Source organism: Schistocerca serialis, chromosome 6 (assembly GCF_023864345.2).
Source record: "Schistocerca serialis cubense isolate TAMUIC-IGC-003099 chromosome 6, iqSchSeri2.2, whole genome shotgun sequence".
Classification (NCBI taxonomy): Eukaryota; Metazoa; Arthropoda; class Insecta; order Orthoptera; family Acrididae; genus Schistocerca; species Schistocerca serialis.
The window spans coordinates 312,030,950-312,050,556 of record NC_064643.1 but is presented as its reverse complement, the minus strand read 5'-3'; the positions used below and the strand labels follow the sequence as shown (position 1 = coordinate 312,050,556).

The 19,607-nt window shown below is 40.7% G+C and overlaps 1 protein-coding gene across 1 annotated transcript in view; it reads right to left on the bottom strand.

Moving 5' to 3' along the window:
- The window catches only part of LOC126484112 (uncharacterized), a 273,492-nt gene that overhangs the window by 58,993 nt on the left and 194,892 nt on the right, over positions 1-19,607 (bottom strand). The window contains exon 12 of the mRNA XM_050107490.1: positions 3,120-3,280. Within this exon, the coding sequence (XP_049963447.1) occupies positions 3,120-3,280 (161 nt within the window). The remainder of the gene's footprint in view (positions 1-3,119; positions 3,281-19,607) is intronic.

Below are 19,607 nucleotides of genomic sequence, written 5' to 3'. Positions count from 1 at the left end.
ATCACAGGGAATCGGAGGTGACAATACGACCAGAACTCCAGGATTCCTTACGACCAGAACTCCAGGATCCCTTAGTGGTGCCATACAGAAGCCCACTGACAAGATCTGAAACCAGGGTGCTGTAATCAGTCCTACGGAGAACATCTTAAACAATGGGTCGATGTTCCTGCAGAAGAGGGAGCAAAGCCACAAGCTGTGGTGCATGAGGTGTGGCACAGTGGATAGTGTCACTGGCTGGCATCCTGCAGGTCAGCAATTCAAATAATGTTTCAATTCTATTCTGGTTGTATATTGGTGTTCGTAACAAAGGTGCTTTCAGCACTAAGTGTCATACTTCATTGATGACCACGCTTTCATAGTTTGACTGGAGTGTGGTTATGATGAGACAATACCAAGAGGACCGTAGCAGAAGACACATTAAAAACAGTCTCCATTAAACTACAGTTCCTTCTATGACTAGCTGGGTCAGTCAGTCCAAAGGTCAGAGGAAGGCATATGCATGCCACGTCCAATGTATTTTCAGATGGCAAAAGAAGGCCATCAGATGTATACTAGGATCAGCACCCAGAGATTCCTGCAGAAACCACTTTAAATATCTCAGTGTAATGACAGTACCTAGCATGAACAGGGTGTTTCAAAAATGACCGGTATATTTGAAACGGCAATAAAAACTAAACGAGCAGCGATAGAAATACACCGTTTGTTGCAATATGCTTGGGACAACAGTACATTTTCAGGCAGACAAACTTTCGAAATTACAGTAGTTACAATTTTCAACAACAGATGGCGCTGCGGTCTGGGAAACTCTATAGTACAATATTTTCCACATATTCACCATGCGTAGCAATAATATGGCGTAGTCTCTGAATGAAATTACCCGAAACCTTTGACAACATGTCTGTCGGAATGGCTTCACATGCAGATGAGATGTACTGCTTCAGCTGTTCAATTGTTTCTGGATTCTGGCGGTGCACCTGGTCCCCACAGAAAGATGTCACAGAGGTTCATGTCTGGCGAATAGGGAGGCCAATCCACGCTGCCTCTTGTATGTTTCGGATAGCCCAAAGCAATCACACGATCATCGAAATATTCATTCAGGAAATTAAAGACGTCGGCCGTGCGATGTGGCCGGGCACCATCTTGCATAAACCACGAGGTGTTCGCAGTGTCGTCTAAGGCAGTTTGTACCGCCACAAATTCACGAAGAATGTCCAGATAGCGTGATGCAGTAATCGTTTCGGATCTGAAAAATGGGCCAATGATTCCTTTGGACGAAATGGCGGCCCAGACCAGTACTTTTTGAGGATGCAGGGACGATGGGACTGCAACATGGGGCTTTTCGGTTCCCCATATGAGCCAGTTCTGTTTATTGACGAAGCCGTCCAGGTAAAAATAAGCTTCGTCAGTAAACCAAATGCTGCCCACATGCATATTGCCGTCATCAATCCTGTGCACTATATCGTTAGCGAATGTGTCTCGTGCAGCAATGGTAGCGGCACTGAGGGGTTGTCGCGTTTGAATTTTGTATGGATAGAGGTGTAAACTCTGGCGCATGAGACGATACGTGGACGTTGGCGTCATTTGGACCGCAGCTGCAACACGGCGGACGAAAACCCGAGGCCGTTGTTGGATCACCTGCTGCACTAGCTGCGCGTTGCCCACTGTGGTTGCTGTACGCGGTCGCCCTACCTTTCCAGCACGTTCATCCGTCACGTTCCCAGTCCGTTGAAATTTTTCAAACAGACCCTTTATTGTATCGCTTTTCAGTCCTTTGGTTACATTAAACCTCCGTTGAAAACTTCGTCTTGTTGCAACAACACTGTGTTCTAGGCGGCGGAATTCCAACACCAGAAAAATCCTCTGTTCTAAGGAATAAACCATGTTGTCTACAGCACACTTGCACATTGTGAACAGCACACGCTTACAGCAGAAAGACGACGTACAGAATGGCGCACCCACAGACTGCGTTGTCTTCTATATCTTTCACATCACTTGCAGCGCCATCTGTTGTTGAAAATTGTAACTACTGTAATTTCGAAAGTTTGTCCGCCTGAAAATGTACTGTTGTCCCAAGCATATTGCAACAAACGGTGTATTTCTATCGCTGCTCGTTTAGTTTTTATTGCCGTTTCAAATATACCGGTCATTTTTGAAACACCCTGTACATATATAACTGTTTAATGTACGCTAAAGAAAATCTGGACAAATTCAGCACGAGATGTGATGTACACACACACACACACACACACACACACACACACACACACACACACACACACACACAATACCAGAAATAGACCCTTTTTGGATTTTCCTTTCTCGAGGCTAGCTGTTGTCCATAATAACTATAAACATTGGTGCATAAATTTTTTTAATAAGTTACCATACTCAGCTCGTACAGCCTCATTTAATAAATTCAAGAGTGTATTGCAAAATTGGTTAAAATGCAGTGAATTCTATACAACTGAAGAATTCCTAGGAAATACTCATTATAATATATGCTTTTAATAAGTGATAAAGAAATGTTTTCAATTCTTAAATAAGCTAAATAATTCTGTGTATGTAAGTGTTTATTGTGCTTAACTGTACTCCACTGTAAACTTTGATGAAGCCAATTGTATGAAAAATACTGAAAGGCAAATAAAAATATTCTATTCTATTCCAACAGGACCATGTCTAGTAAAGTATTGCGGTGTTCAAACCAACCCTTTTATAAGTAGTCTTTAAGCATTTCCTGTACCATGAAAGCTTTAAACCATATATTTAAAGATATGTTTTACTTTATTATAACACAAATGCTCAGTTAGTCTTCAGCCTCCTATCCTCACAAAATAAAATCAATATTTAAGTCTGCTCGTTACCATTTCCCCCCCTACCACACACACACACAAAATTTGAACTTCAAGATGGTATTAACGTATCTACTTAATTGAGTTAACGTATAAAGTCACCATCCAAATTTACCAAGTCAGCTTCCAAGCTGTAGGTATTAAGTCCAACTACAGTATTTTCAAGAACATCAGTCAGAATATAAAGGCAAAATCGTTCATATATGAAAACAAAAAATGATGAGTAATCATAAATTTGGTTAACAAACACAAATCAACTAAACCACTTACATGCCCATGTTTTAGATGATGGAAGCTTTTGCATAGCCGATAATAGTAAAGTTGGCAAGAATCACAATTTCCATTAGAGTCCATAAATGTAAGAATTTTGCTCTCCAATAACCACAATTCTGGTGGCATGAAACTGTCAGTTTTCAGTAAATTGCTTATAGCTGAAAATTGAGACAAATGAAATTTAGTAATGATATAAAGCAACTCAAAATACAATATAATAATTATAGTTTTTTTCAGATACTGACCAATCATGTCAGCAACACATTATATAAAACTATTTTGGATGTATTCATTATTAAAGCTGTAGAATGAACATGTCTACTTCTTATTTTATGTATACTGATTGTATATGGAGAAATCACATGAAAACAAGACAGATGGAAAAAAGTAAGTAAACTGTTTATTACTTTGAAAGTAACCACCATAACTGTGATTATGGGACAAGACTGCCACAATAATTCATGGATAATTGTTTGTGGCTGTCTACAGAACAATTATACCCACGCATACACCTCTTCATCCGAAGCAAATCGACAGCAACGAAAAAACACTGATCATCTCGTCTCACAATGGGATAAATGTATTAGCAGTTATGGCAATTACTTTTGAAATAATAAAGTTTACTTACTTTTTTCATCTATCCCATTTTCATTTGACTGTCCCCTGTAGTAGTATAAGGAAGGGTCATGGTAAGAGACACTAACTCTACGATCGACACAACAAGAAAGTGAAACGTAAAAAGGTAGAAAGTTCCACTTCCTCTAATATCACTCAAAATGAAAATACTATTTTTTCTTCTTTCTTTTACTAAAATTATTCAAATGTCGTATGTATGTAAAATATAAAAACATTATTGTAATCCAAATTTTACAATCTTTATTGTTCATTATGTAACTAAGAAGTAGCTGATAACAATGGTAAAAATATTTTGTAAAAAAATATTTTATCAAGAAAAGTGGTCAAAATAAAATGTGCTTCAACGCTCAACCTCACTCATAAGTGTGTACTTCAGCACTGAAATATCTCATTTGTAGGCATTGTCTCCCACACAATAAGGTGTTGCATATCACTCTGGCAAAGGATGTGCAACCCAACGTCTACCTAGCTGATGAATGGTGGTTGCAATAGTTAAGCAATTTAATTATTTAGTAATTATAAATACGAAACTGTTTGGAGGCTTTGCTGTCTGTTTTTGCATGTAACCAGTGTAGGGAGGACAGTCACGCGCCTTGAAGGTGGAGTGGCAATCACAGTTTCACCAAGAGATGAGGTACAGGTAATGGCTTTGTGTATATTCCTTGCGTCGTTGTCCCAGTTCCGCAGCATTATACTGAATAAATGCATGCAGTATAACAATATGGTGACACTGGGGCAAAACAGCAGAAGAATATTGAAATGACATTAATATCAATTGAATATCAGAAGTTGAGATATATAGCCACGTGACATTCCCCTAACTTGTAAAATACTGAATGGAAAAAGCTGCTGTACCTTAATTAATAACACTAAGAGATTGTTACCGAAGAAACTCTTTGAATTTATTTGAGAAAGTTGTGATACATTGCAGTACTTCAATTCCAGGGTATCCAAGAGTGTAATGATGCGCAAGTTCAACTGATTTGCACCAGCAAGGTCGGTAGATAATTTAATTTCAGGTGCAGATGTTCAGGGCTGTAAGCCACAAAACTCAAATATGAACACGTGTATTTAAAAGGGCAATACACTGACAGGTAACATGTAAAATATTGTAGTCTAATTATATAAATTTTAGAATTCAAACCTTTCAAAAAATTGAATGCACTCTAAGACTTTCTCAGTGTCACTGATTAATAGTGTGCTTATGGAAGTTCAGCTGAGCCATTGTTTTGCTTTTACACATTATTGTGACAACCAACATAGTTGTCCTCTCCATGTGGTGCAAGTTGAGCTGTTGTGTGCTCTCACTGCCTGAACTCCAGCCAGTGCTGCTATTTAGAACCAATTTTTACTCACAATGTCCATGATGTCCTTTGACGAGTTTTCATTTTTCAGAGCCCGCAATGATCTTCCACGAAACGCACACTCTCTTAGTATTTCCAAGCTTGAGTGGACTTTAAGGCTGGTGATATCTTAATTGAGTCCAGACCCTAAGCCTTGTCCTCATTTATTACGTTTTTCAACATTTATTTCAATAGACTCCTTAATTATGCCATCTCAGAAACTGGTGTCTGCACCACGAAACTGATCCCATCGTATTTCATTTTATGATTACTTTCGAGGCAGTGCTCAGTGAAGGTGGATTTCCTTGGCTTTTTTAATCACACGTGTTGCTGATGTTCCTTGTATCTCTCCTTAATTGTTCTAATAATCTGCATCATGTAACACATTTCACTTCTGAATTTATGGGCTGTACATACCTGGCTTCCCGAGACCTAGATCATCTCTAATAAGATGACTTTTTCCTTTCATTGATGGGAGTGAAATACATTGGATGCCACGTTTCCACACAAGTCTACCGATCTTTACAGATACTGGCTCAGCATAAGGAAGACAAGCAATTCTGACTTCTTTTTCTCAGCTTCAGCTCAACCTTTACCACCACAGTTATATGGTCTTTCCAAACCAAACAAGGAAGGCATTCCCTTAAGACCCACAGCACACCTACATCCATTCTCAGCAAATATATGGGGAAGTGTGAATACTACATTCACAACTCCACTCTTTTAATACACCACTTCAGTCAACTGCAGCACACGACAGGAATATTAGGGTCAATTTCTAAGTAGGCTCTCTCTTTAGAAATCCCGCTTTCTGACTCCATGGAACTAGTCACAGAAAAGATGGTGATTATTTCACTGAATTATTTAGGTATGTTCTACAGAAAGTATTATGAACAAATGGAATGGTAATATGTATCTTGCCATTGCAAATCAATGAATGAAACACACTGAAGCAAAAACACTAGAATCCACCAAGTTTAAACCATGAGTTTATTCTGGTATGTGGACAATACCTTGATAAACCAAAACATTATGACCACCTGCTTAGTAGTTTATTTGTCCATCTTTGGAACAAATTACATCACTGATTCTGCATACCATGGATCCAACAGTTTTAGCTTACTACGCCTATTTTCACTCATTGCTTTCATATGGCATCATATTTTGGGGTAATTCATCACTGAGGAATAAAGTATTCATTGCACAGAAGCGTGTAATCAGAATAATAGCTGGAGTCCACCCAAGATCATCCTGCAGACATTTATTTAAGGATCTAGGGATATTCACAGTAGCTTCTCAGTATATATACTCTCTTATGAAATTTGTTATTAACAACCAAACCCAATTCAAAAGTAATAGCAGTGTGCATAACTACAATACTAGGAGGAAGGACGATCTTCACTATTCAAGATTAAATCTAACTTTGGCACAGAAAGGGGTGAATTATACTGGCACTAAAGTCTTTGGTCACTTACCAAATAGTATCAAAAGTCTGACAGATAACCAACAAGTATTTAAGAAGAAATTAAAAGAATTTCTGAATGACAACTCCTTCTACTCCATAGAGGAATTTTTAGATATAAATTAAGAAAAAAAATATAAAAAAAATAAAAATTAAAATTAAAAAAAAAAAAATAAAAAAAATAAATAAATAAATAAAAAAATAAAAGTAAAAAAAACACAAAAAAATAAAGTTGTTATATTAACTTAAGTATGTTGTTAAATTAACCTAATTATATCATGTATTGGAAAATTCGACTCGTTCCACATCATTACGAAATATCGTATTCATGATCCATGGAACTAGTATTAATCTAATCTAATCTAATCTAATCTAAGGCATAGGTCATGTAATTTGTGTAAATAATGGGTAGTGATGGCACCCAACAGTGACCCAGATAGGTCTCAAAGTATTTATATCAGGAGAATTTAATCACCGAGACATCAACATGAGTTCACTATAATGCTCCTCAAAACACTGTAACACAGTTCTGTCTCTGAGACATGGATAATTATACTGCTGAAAGATGATATTGCTATCAGGGAAGAAATCAAACGTGAAGGGATGCAGGTGGTTTGCAACTGCCGGCGTGTCTTCGATTACCACAACAGGTTCTATGCAAGCACAGGAGAATGCCTCCCACAGCATAATACTGCTCTCAGCAGCTTGCACCCTTGGCATGCTGAACATTTCAAGCTGCCATTCACCTCGATGACAGCATTTGTCTCCACAACCATCAATGTACTATAGCAAAAAGGTGATTCACTCGAAGAACCAACACATTTCCATTCATCAATAGTTGAATCCTAATGGCCCCATGCCCACTGCAATCACAAATGACGATGTTGCTGGGTCAATGTAAGACCATGAAGGGGTGGTCTGCTGCAGAGCTCTATGTTCAATAAGGTAAATTGTGTTCTCTGAAACTCTTATGTGTGTACCAGCACTGTGCTCTTTTGGCAGAGATGCCCCAGATCACCATCTATCCTACTTTACAGGGCAGACAAGCCCCCAAGCCTATGAACCCTCTGAAGAGTCATGTATGTCCAACCATGTAGCACCAAACAGTAGTTTCAATGCCCTACCTCTTTCGTAGAGCCATGTTCATCCAACCATGTAGTGGCTAGTGGTAGTTACACTGTCCTCCTACCTCTTTCTGTAGATGCGCATGACAGTAGCTTGTGAAAATTTGACCAGCTTTGCTGTTTTCGAGATAATGGTTCACAGGCTCTGCATAATAATAATTTGCCCTTTGTCAAAGTTGCTTATCTCAATGGATTTCTCCATCTTCGCTAGGCTGATTCCCCATCCATGCCTGCTTTTAATGAGAGAGAGAGAGAGAGAGAGAGAGAGAGAGAGAGAAGAAAAGAAAAAAACTGTATTTTGCTCCTGTCAACAAAGGTTAAGAAGTCTTCTTTTAGTGTTAAGGACTATCTAGGTCGCCAAAAGCCTGGTCAGTCCTGTATTCCACGTGAATGTGGTATGTTTTACTCTGGATAGACTATTACAACAGTCACAAATGCAAACAACATCAGACGCAATCAATCAAATCAGCTGTAGCCGAGCACTGCCTCAAATACAATCAAGAAGTGAATCGCAAAACCTGCATCATAGTGCAAACAAGTTTGTGAGACAGTGTAATTAAGGAGGCTAACAAAATGAAGATGTTGGAAAACATAAGAAACAGGGATGGAAGTTTCAATTTAAACAAGACTTGGGTCCAGCAATCAATTTATAAAGATCTTGCTGGACAACAAAGCCAGAACTGGAAACACTGAGAGAACGTGAGCAATCAATTTATAAAGATCTTGCTGGACAACAAAGCCAGAACTGGAAACACTGAGAGAACGTGCGATCACCAAAAATCTGTAGGGGGTCTGAAAAACAAAAGAGCACCATAGAATATCAAGAGTAAGCAGTGTGAGACCTCCAATAATTCAGTCTTCTTGGAGTCCAGACAGCGAGTGCACAACAACACAACTCGCAGCACCTCAAGATGATAATTATGCAACTGTAGAAATATCGTGTATAAAATGGAAACGACAACTTAAGTGAACTCCCTGAAGCAAACCATTAACGTGTGTTACTTAATTGTTACGTATTGAAAAATGTATACTTCTACTACAATAATAAATTAATGAAATGTCATGAACATAAATTTTTAGATTCTAAAAATGTCTGGGAGGGTTTTATTTAAAAAACAGGGAAGAACAGTGTGTGCCTAAAAATCAGCTCAGGACAGACAGCCTCGCAGTAATACAATTTTAAGTACATAAGGCCAATAGCTAAATGAAATAAGCTGGGTGCTGGTGTGTCAAAGTACCGCTTGCAGTTCATGTCATTTACAGTACTGAATATGTAAATATTTGAATTTTAACACTTCATAAATACTTCTCATGTCAGTTTACAGACAGGCAAAGTGAACAGGGCCACAGTCAGTCATTGCTGAGCTAAATTTGGAGGAAACAGTCAATAGTATGACATTTCTCATTAGTATAAAGTACAATGAATTAGTTTACATGTGTAGTTATAAACTGTCACTTGTGTGATTATGTTACATTCCATGGAGTCATTACATATTGCTAATCATTTTGAACTAAACTGGAATTTCTAACTGGAAAATTGATTTTCATGTAAGTCTCCTGTAATAATATATGTGCATTAATTGTAATTTAACTTCAACAGTGTCAACTTTATTATTTAAAATTATTCCAAGCACTTATCTGTTCAGCCACTGTAATTAAAATAAAAATTTGGTTTAAGGCAATTAAGGTCAGTAAATTTACAAATGTGCCTACAAGCAGGATAGAATCTTATAAGATGAAAATGGCTAGACAGATTGGGTTATGGGTCAGCACATGGAATGTTAGAAGTATATATAGCCCAGGAGCCGAGCTGCCAAAATCACAGTGTCCAAGTTGGAGGAACATAAAGTCAACGTCACTGCATTACAAGAAACTAAATGGTGTGAGGAAGTGATTTTATGTGAGAATAAACCAGTAATCTGTTATGGAGGCTGCAAAGAGAAAGGAATGCATGGACATGGAGCAGAATTTGTAGTGAATAACTATTTGGTGAAAAACTTCAATGCAATCACCATGTCTCACTGCTCAGCAAAAGTATGGAGAAATAACCTTTGTTTATGCATAAGCACCAATAAATGTAAGCAACAAGGAGGAGAAAACTGATTTTTACAACAATTAGAAAGAACAGTGGAAAACATTGGTAACAGAAGTATTAAGATAATTTTGTGCGATTTCAATGCCAATGTGGGACAGGAATAAATGTATAGGACAACAAATGGGAGATGAGAGTATACGTGTGAAAACTAATGGCAATGGACTGCGTCTCATCAGCTTTGTGCCCAGCCAGAACCCTGTTACGAGTGTCATGACATTTCCCCCCAAACAGATACACAAAGGGACCTGACCTTCCCAAGATGGTAATACCATCAATCAGACTGATATGATCAGAATGAGATTTTCACTCTGCAGCGGATTGTGCGCTGATATGAAACTTCATGGCAGATTAAAACTGTGTGCCGGGTCGAGACTCGAACTCGGGACCTTTGCCTTTCGCGGGCAAGTGCTCTACCGACTGAGCTACCCAAGCACGACTCACGCCCCGTCCTCACAGCTTTACTTCTGCCAGTACCTCAGCGCACACTCCGCTGCAGAGTGAAAATCTCATTCTGGAAACGTCCCCCAGGCTGTGGCTAAGCCATGTCTCCGCAATATCCTTTCTTTCAGGAGTGCTAGTTCTGCTAGTTCTGCAAGGTTAGCAGGAGAGCTTCTGTTAAGTTTGGAAGGTAGGAGACGAGGTACTGGCAGAAGTAAAGCTGTGAGGACGGGGTGTGAGTCATGCTTGGGTAGCTCAGTCGGTAGAGCACTTGCCTGCGAAAGGCAAAGGTCCCGAGTTCGAGTCTCGGTCCGGCACACAGTTTTAATTTGTCAGGAAGTTTCAGATTGATATGATGCTTACTGATGAGGAGTACACAAGTACTTGACATATTAGATCTTACAGAGGAACTGACGGGGGGACAGACCAGACAACAGGGTTATCAGACCCTGATCCACGAGTGGTGCATACAGAAGTAGAGACATCCACCGAGAAGGTTTTCTGATCGGGAGATTCATAACAGTTAAAGTGAGAAAGCTAGAAATGTAATGGACATCTGTTCTACTATCAATAATACAAGCAAGATGAAGGAAATAGAGAAGTCAGCAGGAGGGCATACCCGTGGCTAATGGGTTAACCTGGTACAGGACTGTGGATTTCTTCAGGGAGAAGCGAAAGGAAGATTGGCATGCTGCAGTAGTCTCCTTGCTTGTGTGGAGTTTATTAGATAGGGCAGTAGCCCACCAGGTGCCATTCCATTTCCGAGTGAGTAGAGATCTCATTTGCACTAGCAAATCCACGCCTTGGATCAGCAGTGAACGGGGAGCTATTAAGAGCTGCTCTAGTCGAACGGTTGGCTAGTTCATTCCCTGGATATCCACACGACTTGGGATCTGGAGGGAGAGAACTGAGCAGGCAGCACGATGAAGGTCAACAAGAACAACAAACAGTGGAGGCCAAAGAGTGGCAGGAATGGCATCAGTCAATAGACTGGAGACTTCTCACTGAATCCGTACATATTACAATAGGGTCAAGGGAGACCTGTTTAATGAAAAGGGGGCTCCACTAATGACTGTCAGCTCTGCTGCTGGAAACCGTCTACATGACTAGTATGAAAGGCACCTGTGGCCAGACGCACACTACAATGGTGTAGTGGATCTCACAGTTACAAAGTCAGAGTCGCTGAGCCGTAAGCCTGGCAACCTGAAACCAGTCGGGATGAAACCATGGTCTGGTAACTACAAATAATAGTATGACCTGCAACCCAAGATGTGCGGGGAAGGAAGCAGAGAGTATTAAGTTTCCACAGGCAGCTAGTCTTCAGGTGACACATTTGGGGCAGCCCAGACAGCTTTTTAACAAAAATGAGGCCCAAGAAATAGGGATGTACTACCATGTCCGGGTGCTGGGTACCTATGTAGTGTTCAGTATCACAATGGACCATGATATGACAGCATAAATGCATGACCTGCATCTTTTTTAGGACAGAATTGGAAACCATGGTACAGAGCCCATGCAGAAGCCCACCGGATGGCACTTTTGAGCTGGCATTCAGCAGAAGCTACCAAGTGGGAGCTGCACCAAATGTAAAAATCATCGACATAAAAGGCAGAGGAGATCAGATGTCCAACAGAGGTCGCTAGCCCATCGTGGCGATGGGCAAGAGAGAGGTACTCAACACAGAGCGCTGTGGGACGCCATTCTCTTGCCCCCCTTGGGAGTTGAGTAAAGCGCCGAACAACCAACTGTGTCGGGACAGGCCTCGGAAGGCCCAACGGTACTGACTGACTGCTGCGTCATCCTTAGCCTATTCGCGTCACTGTATGCGGATATGGAGGGGCATGTGGTCAGCATACCACTCTTTCGGCTGTTGTCACTTTCTGTGACCAGCGCCACTACTTCCCAAACAAGTAGCTCCTCAATTTGTCACAAAATGGCTGAGTGCAACCTGCTTGCCAACAGCACTTGGCAGACCAGTCACCCATCCAAGTGCTAGCCCAGCCCAACAGTGCTTAACTTTGGTGATCTGACAGAGAACAGGGTTACCACTGCAGCAAGGCTGTTGACGACCTGGAACAACCAGTGGAATAAAAAGTTAGAAATAAAAACAGTAGGGGGCTTGAAAGCCCCTGTCATGGAGAGTAAGTATAATGTGATGACACCAAGAAGTGTCAATCTTTATGCAGATCAAAAAAGATGCAATAAGATGTTGACATTTAGGAAAAAGCTCTCAGATTGCTGTTTCCAACTTAAGCAGATTGTCAGCTGTGGATCGTGTCCCCCCCCCCCCCCCCCTCCTCCAAAAACCACACTGACAGGGGGACAAAGGCCCCGAGATTTGAGAACCCAGCATAAGCTGCAGGCAACCATTATTTCAAGCAGCTTACAGAGTACACTGGTCAGGCTATCTGGCTGGTAATTGCTGGCAGATGTTGGGTTCTTGCCTGGCTACATGATTGGGATGACTATAGTATTGTGCCATTACAAGAGGAAAGCATTTTGGAGCCAAATGCAATTGAAGATCCTCTGTAGATGTTGTCTTTGGGGAACATTCAGGTGTTGCATCATATGATTGAATTGAATCAGGTCCTGGGGCTGCGTAATGGGACAAGGTAAGAGCCTGAAGTAGTCCCCATTCTGTCATGGGTTCATTATAGGATTCAGCTTGGTGGGGAATGGAACATAGGAGGATATCTTCAACTTGTGGCTTCTGCAGTAGAAGAGCAGCAGGATAGGAAGAGGGTGCCAATTCTTTTGCAAAGTGCGTCACAGATAGTGTTCTGCAAGAACTGAGGAATCCATACAAAACAACACCCTGTAGGACAACACCTGGAACACCTATTGATCATTGCCCCCTTCAAAGTAATCCCCCTCAGATACCATACACTTGTGTCAGCACTTTTTCCAATCTTGGAAACACTTCTGAATATGTTTTTCAGTTTCTTCAGAAATTCTGCTCCCCCCCCCCCCATCAATAGTAGCAAAACGATGCACTTTCATGGCTTTCTTCAGCCTCGGGAATAGAAAGAAGTTGCTAGGAGCCATGTCCGGTGTGTACAGTGGCTGAGGTGACATAATGATCTCGTTATTTGCCAGAAAATCATTAACAAGCATTGAGATGTGAGCAGGAACATTATCGTGATGCAATTTCCACAAGTGATTTTGCCACAATTCCAGGTGATTTCTTCAGATTGCTTCACGAAAACAGTGCATAACTTCCAGGTTGTTTTCCTTATTGATCTTAGGACCATAAGGCAGGAACTCATGATGTATACCCATCTTCACCTGTTATAACCTTCTTTAGAGGTTCTGGATCATTATCAACTTCATTCAGCAATTCCTGAGTGATGTCTACATGACGTCATTTTTGGTCAAAAATCAATGATTTCGAAAAAAACTTTGCTGCTGCATGTTTCAGGCAAAAAAAAAAAAAAAAAAAAAAAAAAAAAAAAAAAAAAAAAAAAAAAATGCTAAGCATGAGGCAAAGGGTATGCTGACATTAGCAGCAACTTCTTTGATGGCGATACGGCAATTTTCCAGAACCATTTTCTTTATTTCTTTCACATTATCATTAATAATTGATGAACTAGGGTGTCCGGGGCATTTGTCATCTTCAGCATCTTCTTGACCTTCTTTGAAACATTTGTACCACTCGTAAACTCTTGTCTTATTCATAGTAGATTCGTTAAAAGCCACAGTCAACATTTCAAAAATGGTTCTGCACTTTATTCCATTTTTTAAGCAAAATTTAATGCAAAGTCTTTGATCCATCTTACATGAAAGTAAAAATTCACCAAGCACTCAAAAACATGTATAAAAACTGTTGAAAATGCAAACATACATCAGGAACAAGTGTACCAACAAGATAAAAAAAAATTGAAAACTGGATGTGTAAAGCACGTGAAATTTGAAAATTCCCATTACTTTTTGATCACAACTCACGTGACATCAGGGAGGAGACGTAGCACTTCCAGCATTCCTTCTTTCTGCACCTGATTAGATAGTGAGCCTTAACATGAAGTCACTTAAAAGTAATAGGTTGGTCTGCAAAGGATATTATTTGAATTGCTGTGGGGCCATTAGCGATCCTAAATAGCTGCTGCAATGTCTTTGGCCTACTCCAGCACTTGTTGACGGTGAGGTGTACCAGTAAAAGGGGAACAGCAGCTCAAGTGGTGTGGATGATTGCTCTGAGATGCCTTGCACAACTCCACCAATATAACTGACGGAGGGGCAGTGAATTTATTAGCAGAGACATACAAAGGCCAGTTGGCTGTGTGAAGGGCCCATTGTGGTAGTTGGTCGGTCTGGTGGTGGCAAGGAAATGGCAGGATCACTAGAAAGTAGTTGCAGTCATAAAGGTCATTGTGTAGCAATCAATTTAGTGAAACCACAATATTAGGGGAGGAGATCATTAAATCAACAGCAGGAAAAGTGCCATGGGTAGTGCTGAAGTGGGTAGGAGAACCTTCACTGAACAGGCGCAGATCATGGTCTGTGAGAAGATGGTCAATTAGAAGGCTCCTGCCAGACAAAGGGGTTGTGTGCGTTGAAGCCCCAAGCAGGAGAAAAGGCAGGTGGGAGGGGTTGGAGTTGTCAGATTAATGTGGCCTATTCAACATAAGTGGCGTGCTTGGAGGCAGAACTTTGCAAATGGTAATAACTGAGGTCGTTTGCACCTGCACTGCTACTGCCTCCAACAACATATGAAGGAGAATCTATTCGCTGACAAAACCTATACAAACCAAAGAACAGACCCCTCCAAATGACCCCTTTGGACCAGCAACCACAATAACCAGTTTTGGTTGATTTCTACAACTATGTTCAGGCTGTCCAAACCGTAAAAAATGGGGACTATGCAGTAAAAGCTATCATCATTAGCTGTAATCATGCAGCTACATGCATTTGTGTTGAGGGCCAACAAGACCATGACATTATGTAGTTGCAAACCATAATCTCACAAGATGATGGTAATAAGGAAGGTAAATAGCCAGTTCCACCAGTAAAAACTGCATCAAAAGCCCATTATTTGCAATCGTACAGCAGGTATTATAAAGAGAAGAGTGTATGCAATGGTTACCAGAATTGTCAGTTGTTCCACAGCCTAGCTTACACAGGACTGACCCAGCTTGGCATAGAAAAGAGCCATAATCATGAAATTTGCAGAATTTGAAGAATAAAAGTGAAACATCAGAACCCCAAACATCCTGGCACGACATGTCAAAACTAGATGAACAACTGAAATGAACCTTGATTACGTTACACTGAATTAAAACCTTCCCTGATGACTATGGAAGTTTTTCTGGCACAATCATGGAAATGTTGGAGGCCCAGAAAAAAGTGTCACTCATCAGTCTGTCAGTGTAGCATAGGCAATAACTGTCCAAACAAATTACATTTGCACTTTTGAACAAACCAGCCAAAACAGCCCACAAAGTATAAAGACTCATGTACCATGAACATCAAACCTCTATTAACGAATACAGAAGAATATATTCCATAAGAACTGGAGACAATTTAAGCACTAGAATAGTACTAGATCTGTCACGATTTGCAAGAAAGTTCTCACTCTGTCACTTTCATGTAAAGTCTCAAAAAACATAGAGAACAAATCAACTGCCGATCGTTGATGCTGAACTAAGAGTGCCTCTTGTGGCTGGGATGTGAACTCCTTAACAGCTGTGAACTGTGAATAATCCAGTGGATGATCTTGATTGCCACATCAAGCCCCCTAGGGAGAAGTAGAGCATCATCTACGGCACATGCCTGGTTCATGCATCCATTATGACTGGATATTTATCGATGATGACTGCTGGAATTTGCATGCCAACACTGCAACTGGACATCCACTGAGTGGTAACACATGGCCTCTTCAAATGAAAGATGGCCATTGGCATGTACAGTGTGTAACAGCTGAAAGCAAACACCCTGCAACAATCATCAGAAGGGTCCAGGACAGAAGAGAAAGTGTTATGATAGGGGGAATGTTTTCATGGCATTACCTGGGAGGCACAATGAATCAACTCCTACAGGCAGTTTGTCTTTCCTCGGCACAATGACATCTAACAGCAGGACAACGCAACTTGTCACACACACCTCGCAGTGTACGTGCGTGGTTTCAAGAGCACCCAAATATTTTTACTGTACTCCCCTGGCTACTAAACTTCCTGGATTTAAACCCAGTCAAGAATCTGTGGGATCACCTTGATCAGGCTGTTCACACCATGGATCCTCAAGCGAGAAACCTAGTGAACATGACCATGACACTGAAATCAGCATGGCTCCACATCCCTTTCGTTACCTTCCAGAACCTCATTGACTCTCTTCCTCCATGTCTCAAAACATACCACAGTGCCAAAGGCTTTTGACAGGTGGCCACATTCATGTGACTGGATAGTGTAGTTGTCCTGTGATGGAAAGAGCTGGAGAACTTACTACTGAGTTGAATAAATAACTCTGACTCAACCTTTCAGCCACAGTGACATGCAGAGGACAGCTGATATGCGAAACCCAATTTAACACAAAGGCAAAGGCCAACATTTCTACCGATATGTTACTGACCGCTAAAGCTTCTGCTCAAATGGCTGAAAAAGAGATCAGTTGCAATCAGCAGATAGCTTTGACCATCGGATGGTGGAAGTGGACATGGTATGTCAATGTGGACGGAGCTTGTTGTCATGTCTGGAAAATCTCCAAATGGTGCTTGTATACAAATGGATATCTCACTTTGACGACATTGAAAAAAAAGAGGGAGAGGCGAAGAAGAAGAAGAAGAAGAAGAAGAAGAAGAAGAAGAAGACGACATTTTGTAAATAGGTGAGCTGATTGACTAACGCAAGCATGGCATAGGTTGCGGAGGTTATCAAAAGCACGTCTGAACCAGGAATGTCAGGAAGTTGTAACCAAAGGGGGGACGATGCATTATTCAGTAGTTTCTGAAGTTCCCGATCAGTTTCTTGTGTCTTATCAAGATGGACAAATCAGTAACTCATGACAGTCGGCAACTACACTGTTAATACCTGAAATGAGGCAAATGTCAGTGCTAAATTGGGCAATGAAATTTTGATGGTTGTACTGTCACTGTGGACACTTGTTACTACGTTGTCTGAAGGCATATAGACAAGCGGTTTGTGATCTGTAAGTATTGTAAACTCTCTGGCTTCCAACTGTGGTCTAAATGTATTTGATTGATTTGGAGATGGCAAGAAGCTCATGATCATAAGTGCTCCATTTTTGTTGTGAAGGGGAGAGCTTGTGTGAGAAGAAGGCAAGTGGCTGCCAAGCACTATCGAATGACTGTTGCAATGCTGCACTGATAGTCATTTGGTTAACATCAACTACCAATGCCAGAGGTGGACCCAATGCTGAGTATGCCAAATTTGCCTCTGTCTTCGATCCAGTGAGTGCTCCATTCAGCATTTCTTACAACTCGGCTAAGAATGTCAAGTTATGCCGGTCAGCTTTCCCAAGAAATGGCATAGTTTTCTGATAGTTTTTTGCCACTGGATCTTTATAATGGCTTCTGCTTTCTCACATAGTGGCAATGACCCAGCTGACAAAATTGGATGGTTTAAGGAGGTAATTGTGGTTTAGCAAAATACACTTGGCAGTATTTAACACCACATCAAGCTGTTCTAAGTGTTTGAAACTTCCATCAACTTTTGTGGGTGCTGTTCTGCAGTGGGTGAAAAGATGAAGATGTTACCTAGATAAACAAAACAGAATGACAATCCTTTCAACACAGAGTCAATGAACCTTTGCCAAAACTGAGAAGTGTTGCACAAACAAAATGTCATACAGAGACTCTCAAACAAGCAAATGGAGTATGTATGACTGTTTTCGGAATGTCTTCATCTGCCACAGGATTTGTGTAAAAGCCTTTCACACAGTCCAATACATTAAACGAAGTTGTACCGCAAGAGAATAGCTAGAGTCTCTTTATCAGGGGTACTGGGCATCTGTCCAGAATTGTCCTCGAATTAAGTGCATGATAATCACTACACAGGTGCCATGTTTCTTGGGCACCACATAGATGGGTGATGATCACAAACTGCTAGAAGGGCGAATAATGCCTTTGCCCAGCGAGCCACACACTGCCCTTGCAATAGTGAGATGATCAGGAGCTAAACGGCTGAGACGGTGTGAAACTGGTGAGCCATCAGTCGTTTTGATGTAATGCAAGGCACTACGATGTACCTTGCTTGGACAGCCTAGTGATTCGTTTTTTGGTTGTAAAATGGTCGAGCAACTCAATGTATTTCCTTCCTGCTGCCTGCCTGCACAAGCTTGACACTGTGTAATGCGGCACTGCATTGGAATACAGCAGTCGGAAGTCCAGTGATGCTGTCACTAAGTCTCGTGTTTGCCACATCAGTTAGAAGATGGTAATATGCCAGGAAGTCAGATCTGATTATCAGCTCAATTACATCAGCAATGGCGAAATTGCAAATGACAGCACATCACAGCCCCATGTCCAGCTCGATATGTTCTGTACCATATGTGGCTATGGACATAAGTAGACGATGGGGGTAAAAAGTTTGAATTCACTTGGTGTCACGTGTAGAAACAATGACAGTTGCCGAAGGAGGAGAGAGAGAGAGAGAGAGAGAGAGAGAGAGAGAGAGAGAGAGAGAGAGAGAGAGTGTGTGTGTGTGTGTGTGTGTGTGTGCGCGCGCGCACGCGCGCGCATTTAAGAGACTAGGGAAATGGCACCAAAACGATTAAATGAAAAAACAAACTCCTCAATCAAATAGAAATGGAAAATATGTTACCAGGGATAGGTTAATTTCTGAAAAATTTTCAGGCAAATATCAAGAAGTAGCGAAATGTTCAAAAGCTATGGAATGAAGAAATGATGACCGCTTTAAAGACAACAGAACAATCGGCCGAACAGTTTAAACATCACAACACAAAAATCTCAACTCTGGGACAAGGTGTAAAAGCATTACACAGTCAGGTTCTCGAACTTGGAAAAAAAAACTGGTAGTGCGGAAGTGAAAGTTGCGGATATAGGAACAAATGTGGCACAAACAGGTTCTCATCTGAGCAATGAAATAAAACAAATAACTGAAGTATTTAGAGCAGGTGGCGAAACTAAGAATGAGAATGTGCATGTCAAAATAAAAATTGTAATTAAATTAGTATCTGATTTAGTATTTGAAGTAGATTGCAATAGTAATGAAATTGAATGTTTTCCTGCTATTGAAGATGAATCATTACCTGAACTGTCAAGAGCAGATGAACTATCAACATTATTTGAAGAAAATCACGGACAACATAAATTTAATAATAAAAAGCTCTACAGGAAAAGTTATCAAAATTCTGTGAAACACTGAAGCTTGGTGTTGGGACAAGTATAAACTGTGCTGATTAATTTGAAATATTTCG